The 12,357-nt window shown below is 46.2% G+C and overlaps 1 protein-coding gene across 1 annotated transcript in view; it reads right to left on the reverse strand.

Annotated features, from left to right (window-relative positions):
- Positions 1 to 10,231: 10,231 nt before the first annotated feature.
- Positions 10,232 to 12,357, reverse strand: part of DSCAML1 (DS cell adhesion molecule like 1) — a 338,974-nt gene continuing 336,848 nt past the window's right edge. The window contains exon 33 of the mRNA XM_032868593.1: positions 10,232 to 11,267. Coding sequence (XP_032724484.1) covers positions 10,792 to 11,267 — 476 coding nt within the window. The 3' untranslated portion in view covers positions 10,232 to 10,791. The remainder of the gene's footprint in view (positions 11,268 to 12,357) is intronic.

Raw genomic sequence — 12,357 nt, forward strand, 5'->3', positions numbered from 1 at the left:
TGAGGAGGAGTGAGACCTGCTCTGTGGGGGTCCCCCCGAGGCTGTTGGGTGAAAGTCAGAGGGGACAGACTGAGCTTAGTGTGAGCAAGGCTTTGCTAGCAGAGATTTCCAAAGGGGCAGTATGCTGGCTTGGGAAGTAAGGAGTCCTCTATCAGGAGGTACACATGTGAGGGACAGAGGACCCTTGCTGACTGCAGAAAGGATTCAAAATTAGGATGGGAGCCTGGACTTGGTGACCTTGAAGGCCTTGACTCCTAAGATTCTCTGATCCTTAGAGATGCTACCACCCAACGTGGATCACTTCTAGGGTAATGAAGAGCTGGCAGCTGTTCCCCCTTCTGCCTGGGAGCATTGCTGCCCCTGCCCAGGAGATGTGGATTCCGAGAGGAAGGACAGAGTCCTGACTGTTCCTCCAGCCTTCTGTCCTATGCACACAGCTGCCCTCCCCTTCTCCGAGCTCATCAGCTGCTGTTCCCCAACTCTTTGCCTGCACAGATATAGGGTAAAGGGAAGGAGACACAGGATGGCAGGTTTGCCTTGCATCTAGGTTATGGAGGGAGGGTTTCCATGGGGAGCCAGTTTTCTCTCCTCTCCTGCATAAGGTAAGATGATGCTAGCCGTTGTGAAAATAACCCCCCAAATCTCAATGGCTTAATTCATTGCAAGTTTATTTCTTGTTCACCTAAAGTACGGTTGACCTTAGTGGGGTAGAGGACCTCTGATCCGTACAGACCTACAGGAACCCAGGCTGACAGAAGCTCTGGCATCTTCGGTCAGTGGCTTCCAAACTCACTTCGGGCATGGACATCCATTAGAGAGAGAAGGTGGTCAGGGAGATTTGTATAAGCCAGGCCTGCAAGTAGCATGCCTCACTGCTACCACACTGCAAGTCAGAACTTGGTCTTAGGGCCATATCTAGAAGTCAAGGGGCTAGGGACTGTAGCCACTGGCAGGGCAGCCACTTACCAGCAACAACTGCCTTGTGAAAGGGGGAGCATGAAGCATTGGCAGACAGCTAGAGCTGTCCCTGACCTATCCTTTTACCATAGGCCTCCCTCCTCAGGTCTCTGCCAGTTTGCACACACATCCGACAATGAGCCCCTTGAGCTCAAGGACAGCCTCTGCGTCCCCAGTGCTTAGTTCAATGGCAGGTCATAGGCAGAGCTTTGGATATCTGGTGGGTGACCGAAGCCTTGGGTGTCCTCTTGCTTATTAAAAATATAGATGCCTGGTAGAGAATACTTTGACAGTCCTTCAAAAAGTTAAACATAAGTTGTATCCTCTTGTTGGACTGATCCATTTATCATTATGATGCCCTTGTCTCATTACAGTCTTTGCGTTAAAGTCTGTTTTGCCTGATACAAGCATAGCCATCCCAGCTTTCTTTCGGTTTCCATTTGCACGGGCCATCTTTTTTCATCCCTTCACTTACAGTTGCTGTGCGTCCTTACATCACAAGTGAGTCACTAGTAGGCAGCCTGTAGATGGGTCTTTTTTTTTTTTTTTTAATCTATTCAGCTATTCTCTTTTGATTGGAGAATTTAGCCCACCTACAATAAAAGTAAGTATTGATAGATATGTACTTAATGTCCTTTTGTTCATTGTTTTCTGGTTTGTTATAGTTCTTCTCGGGTCTTCTTTCGCACTCTTCCTTTGTGGTTTGAGAACTCTTTAGTTCTATGCTTAGGCTTCATTCCAATTATCTTCTTTGTATCTGCTCTAAGTTTCTGCCTTGTGGCCATGAGATTTACATATAATAACCTATTCTTATAACTATTTAAAATTGATAACAACTTTAGTTTGAATGCATTCTAAAACTACATTTTTACTCTTTGCCCACTCACATTTTAAGTTTTTGATGTCACATTTTACATTTTTATCTTGTGTATCTTTTAATTCTTGTGGTTATTTTTGCTACATTTGTCTTTTAACCTTCATACTAGTATATTTATGCACTGAACATAGCTGCACCTAAATATAGAAAGCAAATTCTAATAGACCTGAAAGAAAGACAGAAATACAATAATAGTGGAGGACTTTAATACCTCACTTACATCAATGGACAGATCATCCAGATAGAAAATCAATAAGGAAACACCCACATTCAGCAACATATTAGACCAGAAGAACTTAATAGATATATACAGAACATTCCATCCCAAGGCAGCAGAATAAACACTCTTCTCCAGTACATCTGGAATATTCTCCAGGATAGATCATGTTAGGCCACAAAAGAAGTCTTAATAAATTTAAGAAGACAAGTCATATTAAGCATTTTTTCCAACCATAATAATATGAAACTAGAAATCAGTTATGTGAAGAAAATTCATAAATGTGTGGAGATTAACCAATTGGTCATTAAACAGCCAGTTGGGCAATAAATTAAATAAATTGAGACAAGTGAAAATGCAAATACAACATACTAAAATCTATGGAATGCAGCAAAAGCAGTTCTTAGAGGAAAGTTCATAGCGACAAATGTCTACCTCAAGAAGCAAGAAAAACCTCAAATAGCCTAACTTTATTCCTCAAAGAACTAGAGAAAGAAGAACAAATGAAGCCCAGTTAGTAGAGGGAAGGAAATAAATATCGGAGTGAAAATAAATGTAATAAAGATAATAGAATATAGCAGTGAAATTAAGAACTGGTTCTTTGAGAAAATAAAACTGATATACTTTATTCTTGTAAAAAATTATTTATGCATTTATTTGAGAGAGAGAGAGAGAGAATGCAAGTGGGGAGAGGGTGGGGGAGAGAGTCCCAAACAGACTCTGCACTGAGCACAGAGCTGCAGCATGGGTCTTGATCCTATGACCCCAAGATCATAACCTGATCCAAAACCAAGAGTCAGATGCTCAATCAACTAAGCCACCCAGGCATCCCTAAGATCGACATGCTTTAGATTCATCAAGAAAAAAAAAAAGGCTCAAAAAATAAAATCAGAAATGAAGGAGGTATTAAACTGATAATACAGAAGTACAAAGGATTGTAAGAGACCGCTATGAACAATTATACCAACAAATTGGGACAACCAGTAAGAAATGGATAAAATCCTAGAAACATACAACCTTCTCAGATGAAATCATGAAGAAACAGAGAATCTGAACAGACCAGTTTCTAGTAAGGAGGTTGAATCAGTAATCAAAAACCTCCCCAGACACAATGGTTCAGGATCAGATGGTTTCACTGGTGAATTCTACCAAACATTTGAAGAATTAACACCAACCTTTCTCAAAGTTTTCAAAAAAATAGAAGAGTAGGGAACACTTCCAAGCTCATTTTGTAAGGCTAGCATTATCTGGATTCCAAAACCAAACAAGGACACCGCAAAAGAGAACTATAGGCCAATATCACTAATGAACATAGATACTAAAATCCTCAACAAAATTTTAACAAGCCAAATTCAATGATACATTAAAAGGAGCATACACCATGATCAATCAGTAGTTTGATCAATATTGATTTGATCAATCAATCAATCAATGGGATTTATTTCCAGGGATGCAAGGGTGGTTCAACCTTCACAATGTCACTGTGATATAGCACATTAACCAATAGTTAGAAATCATATGATCATTTCAACAGGTGCAGAAAAAACATTTGAAAAAATTCAACACTGATTTATGAAAAAAGTATTCAACAAAGTAGGTATAGAGGGAACATACCTCAACATAATAAAGGTCATATATGCCAAGCCCATAGTTAACATCATCCTCAATGATGAAAACCTGGAAGCTTTTTCTGTAAGATCAGGAACAAGACAGGATGCCCACACACTCTAGTGACTTTTACTCTACATGGTATTGGAAGTCCTAATCAGAGCAATTAGGCAAGAATTAAAAGGCATTGTATGGAACCACAAAACACCTTAAATAGCCAAGCAATCTTGAAAAAACAAAACTGGAGGGGTCACAATCCCAGATTTCAAGGTACACTACAAAGCTGTTGTAATCAAAACAGTATGGTCTCAGCACAAAAATATACACAGATCAATGGATCAGAATAGAGCCCAGAAATAAACCCACAATTAAATGGACAACTCATCTTCAAGAAAAGAGACAAGAATATTCAGTAGGGAAAAGAAAGTCTCTTCAACAAATGGTGTTGGGAAAACTGGACAGCTACATGCAGAAGAATGAAACAGGACCACTTTCTCACACCATACACAAAATGAACTCAAGATGGATTAAAGACCTGAACGTGAGACCTGAAACCATAAAAATCTGAGAAAACACTGGCAGTAATTTCTCTGACACTGGCTATAGCAACATTTTTGTAGATAGGTCTTCTGGGCAAGGGAGACAAAAGCAAAAATAAACTGTTGGGGCTACATCAAAACAGAACACTTCTGCACAGCAAAGGAAACAATCAATGAAACTAAAAGATAACTTACTGAATGGAAGATATTTGCAAATGACAGATCTGATAAAGGGTTAGTATCTAAAATATATAAAGAACTTATACAAGACAACACCCCCCAAAACCAAATAGTCCAATTAAAAATGGGCAGAAGACATGAATAGATATTTCTCTGGAGAGAAATACAGAGGGTCCTCAGGCACATAAAAAGATGCTCCGCATCCCTCCTCACCAGAGAAATGCAAATCAAAACCACCATGAAGTATCACATCACATCTGTCAGAATGGCCAAAATAAACATTGGGAAATCACTAGTGTTGGTGAGGATGTGGAGAAAAGGAACCCCATGCACTGTTGGTGGGAATGAAAACTGGCAAAACTCCTGTGGAAAACAACATGAAGTTCCCTCGGAAAATTAAAAATAGAATGGCTTATGATCTAGTAATAACACCAGTAGGTATTTACCCAAAGAATATGAAAACACTAGTTCAAGAAGAGATATGTGCCCTTATGTGTATGGCAGCATTACTGACAAGAGCCATATTATGGGAGCAGCCCACCTGTTTGATAGACAAATGGATAAAGACAATGTGATGTATATGTAGAATGGAATATTACTCAGCCATAAAAGAGAATGAAATGTTGCCATTTGCAAGGATGTGGATGGAGTCTAGTCCTAAGTGAAATAAGTCAGAGAAAGACAAATGCCATATGATTTCACTCATCTGTGGAATGTAAGAAACCAAATAAAGAAAAAAAAAAAGAGAGATGAATCAAAACCGGACTCTTAATTCTAGAGAACTGGTGGCTGCCAGAAGGGACGTGGGTGGGGAGAGGGGTGAACTAGGTGAAGGGGATTCAGAGTGCCCTTATGGTGGTGAGCGCCGAATCAGGTACAGAATTGCTGAATGACTGCATTACACTATATAGTGTATGATGCCGCAGATTATATAGGAACAAAAACTAAAACAAACATCATAAAAGACACCTAAATAAAGAAAAACCTGTCACTTTGGCAGATGTATTATTTACAGTAAACCTTAACGACTCCACCAAAAAACTGTTACAACTCAAAGAATTTGATGAAATTAATATACAGAAACCTTTGTGTTTCTATACACTAATATTAGAGAAATTAAGAAAGCAATCCCATTTACAACCACATCAGAGAGAATAAAATACCCAGGAATAAATTTAGTCCAGGCGGTCAAAGACTTGTACACTGAAAACTGTAACATTGATGAAAGCAATGGAAAAGGCACAGATGAATGGAAAGATGTACTACTGCTCCTGGATTGGACGAATTAATATTGTTAAAACATCCCTATTACCCAAAGCCTTTAAAGACTCAACGCAGCCCTACTCACCATCCCAATGACATTTTCACAGAAAAAGAACAAGCCTAACCTCTCAATGGAGCTAGAAATGATCTGAAACAGTCAAAGCAACTTTGAGGAAGAAGAGCAAAGCTGGACGGATCCTGTTCCCGGATTCTAAACTACATCACAAAGCTGTAGTCGTCCAAATGGTATGGTATGGGCCTAAAAACAGATACACAGCTCAATGGGACAGAAGAGAGAACCCAGAAATACACCCACACATATAGTCAATTAATTTACAGTAAAGGAGGTGCACATATAAATTGGAGACAAAACCGTCTCTTCAATAAATGGTGTTGGGAAAACTGGACAGCCACATGCAAAAGAAGGACACTAGACCACGATCTTACACTCTGTACTTGCATGTGATCTAGCAATTCCACTTCTGTGTATCGAGTCAAAGAAAACGAATACATTAATTTGGAAAGATTCAGGCCCCTCTATGTTCACGGCAGCATTTATAATAGCCAAGATAATGGAAACCAGTGTCCACTGATGGATGAATGGATAAGGAAGGTGTGGTACAATGCACAATGGCATTCTACTGGTGTACAATGCAATACTATTCAGCCATATGATAGAACGCAATCTTGCCATTTGCAACAACCGGGTAAGACCTTGACGGCACTCGGTGCTAAGCAAAATGTCAAAGACAGGTACTATATGATTTTATCTCAATGTGGAATCTAAACAAACAAAAAACCAAGCTCATAGATACAGAGGACAGATTGGTGGTTGCTGGAGGTGGGGTTTGGGGTAGGTAACACGGGTGAGGGGATCAAAAGGAAAATATTTCCAGTTGTAAAACAGTTAAATTATGGGGACATCATGTGTGTCTTGACTATCGTTCACACTATTGCGTTGCATGCTTGAAAGCTGCTAAGAGAGTAAATCTTAGAAGTTCTCATTACAAGAAAAAATTTCGTAACTATGTACAGTGACAGATGTTAACTAGACTTACTGTGACCATTTCGCAGTGTATACAAATATTGGATCATTATGTTGTACACCTGAAACTGGTATAATGTCATAAGTCAGTTGTGCCTCAATAAAAATATATTTTCTTCATAAAAACATTAAATACAAAAATTTTTAAATTTTATTTATTTACTCAGGGAGAAGCAGGCTCCCCACTGAGCAGGGAGCTCAAAGCGGGGCTTGATCCCAGGACCCTGAGATTATGACCTGAGCTGAAGGCAGATGCTTAACTCACTAAGCCACTCAGGCGCCCCATAAAATTATCATTTGATCCAGAAATTCCACTGCTAGTTATATGCCCAAAGAATGCAAAGCAGGGATTCGAGCAGGAACTTCCATACTGATGTTTATGCAGTAGTACTCATAACGGCCAAAAGAAACAACCTAAGTGTCCAATAATGGGATTAAAAATGTGGTCTTTACATATAATGGAGTATTATGCAGCCTTAAAAAGGATTGAACCTCTCAGACATGCTACAACATGGATTATTGCAAACATACTAAGTGAAATGAGCCCATAGGAAGGACAAGCACTGTAGGATTCCTCTGATAGGAAAGACCCAGGGTAGTTGGTTCACAGGGACAGAAAGTAGCGTGGGGGTTGCCAGGGGCTGGGGGGAAGGGGACAGGGGCAGTGAGTGTTTAAGGAATATAGTTTTTGTTCCAGGAGGTGACAATGTTCTAGAACTGGGTCGTGGTGGTGGTTGCCCAAACAAGGTGAAGGTACTCAATGCCACGGAACTGTCAGCTTAAAAATGGTTATGATGGGAAATTCTACTACATTATCTTTTACCGCAATTAAAAAAACAAACAAACAAATGCTCAGAGTGAAGTTTGAGGCCCACTAGTCTAGCCCCGCTCATTGGCAGAAGGAGAGAGCAGGGGAGCGGTCTTTCTGAAGGCCTTCTAGAACTCTCGGGTGCGTGTGCACCCTCTGGGGCTTCTGCTGAACAGCAGATTCTGATCCTGTGGGTCTGTGGGCGAGGCCTATGAATTTACATTTCTAACGAGTTCCTGGGGGTTCCTGACGCTTCGGACCGTGCTTTGGGGATCAGTGCTCTAGAGACAACGGTGGCCTCATCTCGGGCGGACAAGGGAGAGGTCTGGGAAGGAGCAAGTGTGTAGGCTGCTTGCTCCAGACGCAGAGTTTAACGGTGACTCCATGGGGTGTGAGCGTGGGGGTCTGGCGGACCTGGGAACTAGCTTTCAGAAAGGTTCAGAGAGGCGGGCTTGTAGTTCAGCCAAAGGACATATGGAAATCGGATCAGTGCACAGAACTGCGTGGGTTCTCCACAAGTCTGTTGGCATTTCTGGACCGTGTGTTTTAGAGTTATGGGTGCAGCTCAGCGGACGGCAAATTAAACTGGCCCGTTCACCTTTCCTTCTCTGCTGTTTCTCTGAGTCCCTCTCATCCTGCCTGGTCCACCGCAGCCCCCAGAGCAGAGTCCCACCCGCTGCCTCTCAGCAGAATTAAATTCTCAGGCTCCCCCGTCCACCCAGCCCCGCATACTGGCTCCCTGGCCTGAGCCAGTCACTCACGGTTCCACACGGACTGCTTTCCGGACAGTAAGTCCAGCTGTTTCCTCCGGTCCCGGCAGTCGCCCCATCTGTCCTAGGGACAGAACTGAGACTCAGCCTCTGAGCAGCAGAACACGGGGCAGTGTGGCTCTGTGGTTAAGGCATCGGGCTTGGATCCGAGCTCATCTCTTCCTGCTCCCTAACCGGTGAGTTACTCAACTCCCTCGAGCTGCAGCTCCCCCACCCCCCCACCACTGATGCAGATGGAGCCCTTGACGCCTGCCTCCCAAAGCCTCAGTGAGGTTACCTGGGCCAATGTGAGGAAAGTGTTCCGCTGGACACCGGGCACATCATGTAGCATCGGGCTCTGCAAGGTACTGTCACCATAGGGGGCCCCTCTGCAGCCCCAGGCAGCTGGCTCGCTTCTACTCTAGCCTCTGGGGATTTATTCACCCCCTCATGCTTGTCCGGACTGGGTCAGATTCGTGTTTCACCAGCATCCAGTGCAGGTATGTGTGGGGAGGGGGCGGGGGCAGGCTTGGAACAGAGGCCCCCAATCGAGTTCTAGGAAGAACTCCCGGGCAGGACCATTGCGCTTGCAGTTTGGGAGATGACCTGCAGATGGCGCACGCAGCCCTGGGAGGAGTCCTGTCCTCCCACAGAGGGACTAGCCTGGCCGTCCGGAGGTGTCTGGAATGCAGGCCCTTCTCACTATCCTTGTTACTGCTGTTTGCCGGTTCTCCTGGCCGGGTCCTTGTGTGCGTGTTGACGGGGTGTGCTGAGAGGTTTCCCCTTGGGCCTAGGAGTCACCAAGGAGCACAAGGGTTCTGTTCCTTACCTTGTCCGGGAGACACCTGCTCGGCTCCTCTGTATCCTGCCCTGCCTGGGGGCTTAAGGAATGTGTGAGGATTGAGTCACTTTTTGGGAAGTGCTCGTTTAGAGGTCATGCACCCCAGGCAGGGTCTCACTGTGTCCCAGATGGAGAGGGACAGCCCCCCTGCATCCTGCACAAACCCTTCCCTCCCTCTCCAGCACTCTGGCCCTCTTCCCAGTACCTCTTCCAGCTTCCAGAGGACGGCAGGTCCCAGACTCACCTTCCTTCCATGCCGATCCACAACTCAGCCCTGACTTGGGGCACTGAACCCCCTTTGTACTGTTTAGGCGTACGTTCTTTTCACCCAGGGGCTCTGGCCATGGTGGAGAGAGGAGGGAGACAGCGACCTGGGGTCTTTCCCTCTCCTCTGCCTGTTTTAACCTTCCTGTCCTTGGAGGCCCCGCCCACACATCCTCCCACGCCTTTCATCAGGGAGGGCCCTTCCACACACCTGCTTGGGTGCACGTTTCCTTCCAGCTGGCAGCCTGATTGCCAGCTCCTCCAAAACCAGGCAAGGTACCTGGCGTGCCTGCTGGCCCGATTCTCTTTAGGGGAGCTCCATTTCCCTGCTGCATTAGCCTCTTTCACCTCTCCAACCTCTGATGACCTCACTCCTTCTCTTTGGCCTTGGCTAGCCCTAGCAGTCAGCCTAGAACTTCAGGGCCAGCCCAAACCCCAGGGCACTACAATCGCTTCCTCCCCCTCCCATAATTTAAGTGCGTACTGTGGTTTGCCTTCCTTTAGCTTCCCTGACAGCTTGGTGTTCTGGAGAGGAGTTAGCAGACACCTGCCTTCCCCCATGCCCAGACCGGGCTCCCCAGGGCTCTCTGCAAGGTTGCTTCATGTTACAGATAAAGAAACTGGCCCAGAGGGGTTCAGCAGCTTGCTGGAATTCACACAGCTGCCCCCTTTAGAGTCCGGCACAGATCTGAGACCCGGACAGGTGCTCAAGGAGGCACGAAGGCTAATTGAAAACCTTCAAAAAAGTTTAACCTGCTGAGCTAAAGCCTGAACTTCTCAAAGTCTCTCCACACGAGAAATGGACGGGCCAGTACAGGGCCCTTTCCTTCCTTCCTCCCTCCCTCCCCACTGGCCCTCGCCAGATGGGAAAAAAGCTACCACATAGAAACATAACCTTTATTGCACACGGCGCTGGGTTTTTTTTCATAGAAAAAGGTATTAACACATAAGCATCTGCAAATTGAAGCAACTCCTGGTTTTCTTGGAACAGTGAAATCGCATGCAGTGTCTCTGAGTCGGGATTTTGGTCTCTGTCAAAACCACCTAGATTGAGGGGAGGGTGAGAAAGTAGGAGGGAAAAATTGCTGAGTCTTTGTGCCTCTGTCTCAAAATAAGGTGAGAGAAATATATAGATACATAGTTTGTCAATGTGCTCCTATCTCCTATATATGTATATATCTCTCTCCAAGCGAATTTTGTGGGGGGGGGGTGTTGATTTGTACTGTCAAATTCTTTGTGCCCTGGCTTCATGGAGAAGAAAATAGTTTCATTTGTACAAAAGAGTTCTATGTACAAGCGTTCATGACTTGGGGGCTTTTCTTTTCGTTGTTGGTTGGTTTTTGTCAGTTTAATATAAATAATGCAGGAAAACAGCCAAGTTGGTGTATGAGGGCCCGAGGTGCAGACAGGTCCAAGCGTAGGGCTGCTTTTCTTGCCGTGCCCCTACACTAGGGTATAGGATTTGGAGTAGGCCCCTGCCCCCTGCTTCTGAGACCTCCCCACCCCCGATGTGCTCATCTCGAGAAGTGAGTCCCTGGAGCCCCCCATTTTGGTGTGTGGGCCCCCGGCCCGCGGAGGCTCGGTGCTGGGGGCTGGAGGGGCAGCACTGGGGGCAGCTGGCGGCTCGGCAGGGGTGGGGCCCGGAGCTGGTGGGGCCGTGCCGGCTGCGGGTGCTGGCATGGCCAGAGTCCTCTGAGGTAAAGTGGCTGTGGAGGCCGAAGCAGGGGCCCCTGGGTGTGGGAGGCCCAAGGGCTTGCTGGCAGGGTCCAAGGTCAGGTGGCGAGCCTGGGTGTGGTAGGTTCGAGCCATGTTCCGGATGGAAGCCTCTCGGGGTGGGACCACAGGGCAGGGCTCACGGCCATCTGCCTTTCGGAAGAAGGCCTCGGACTTGGCATACAGGGGCAGGTTACAGTAGTCACCTGGAATCACAGAAGCAGAAGACGTTGACAGCAGAGGCCCCTGGACGCCTGCTTGTTCACCCTACCACCCACTCCCTAGTCTTCCCTGATCTGACCTGGAGTCCCTCCACAAGCGAGACAATGTAGCATCCGGAAGGGATCAGTTATTTGAGGCTCTGAGCAGGTTTCCTTCTCTGGGAAATGCAGCCCCTCCCATTTCCCTAAGGGGATTACTGGGAGCAGTGAATGGGATTAAGAGCGGAAAGGGCAGCGGGTACGTACAGTAGCTGCTCACTAAACGGGGTTACTTAACGCGGAAAGACCCAGACAGACTGCTGGAGAGCTCTGCTCTGGAAACTGGCTTCCCAAGAGCTCTGGCTGGTAAAACAGTTTTCCTACCCTGAGGAGGGAATGCTGATCACAACCCCCATGGAGCCCGATTCTGCCCTCTGAGGACCTGCACAGCACGCTGTCCCCTCCCCGCTCCCCCCCGCACCCCCGTCACCCCACCACCTTTCCCAGGGAATCCTGTCAGATGTCTGAAGTCAGCTACGTTTCCCCGTCCCTCTTCCCAGGCGGAATGTTCCAGATTTCTTAAACGGCCTCCATGTCCGGATCCCTCTGCTCTGTGAGCAACTTCACCTGTATATGTGCCTCTAACCTGCTGACCGTGCCAGGGACTTTCTGTACATGATCTCATTCAGTCCCCAGAGCCCCTTGGACAGGCTAATACTGGCCCACAGTTGGCAAGTGAGAAAACTGAGCTTCAGAGAGATTAAGTAATTTGCCCTAATTCACCCAGCCAGAAGGGGCGGGGCGTCATTCAAGCTGATCTCTGAAGTCCTTGTACTTTGTTACCCTGGCCTCTTCTCTAGAGGACCCCGAGTGCCCAGATGAGCGTGGGCACTAGGCGAGGCCAGGACCAAGCAGGTCAGACCCTATGTGCTCTGACATGGTACGGTGTGGTCCCAGTGTCTGCTGATGGACCCCCATTCCCACACCCTCTGGTGATCCTACAGCTGTCCCACCAGCCCCGAAAGGTATATATGCTCTGGCCAGGCCCCTGGCATCAGACAGCAGCCAGTCGGGCAAGGTCAGTGCCCACCATGAG

This window comes from Lontra canadensis, unplaced genomic scaffold, assembly GCF_010015895.1.
Source record: "Lontra canadensis isolate GAN:19392208 unplaced genomic scaffold, GSC_riverotter_1.0 scaffold36, whole genome shotgun sequence".
In the NCBI taxonomy this organism is placed as follows: domain Eukaryota; kingdom Metazoa; phylum Chordata; class Mammalia; order Carnivora; family Mustelidae; genus Lontra; species Lontra canadensis.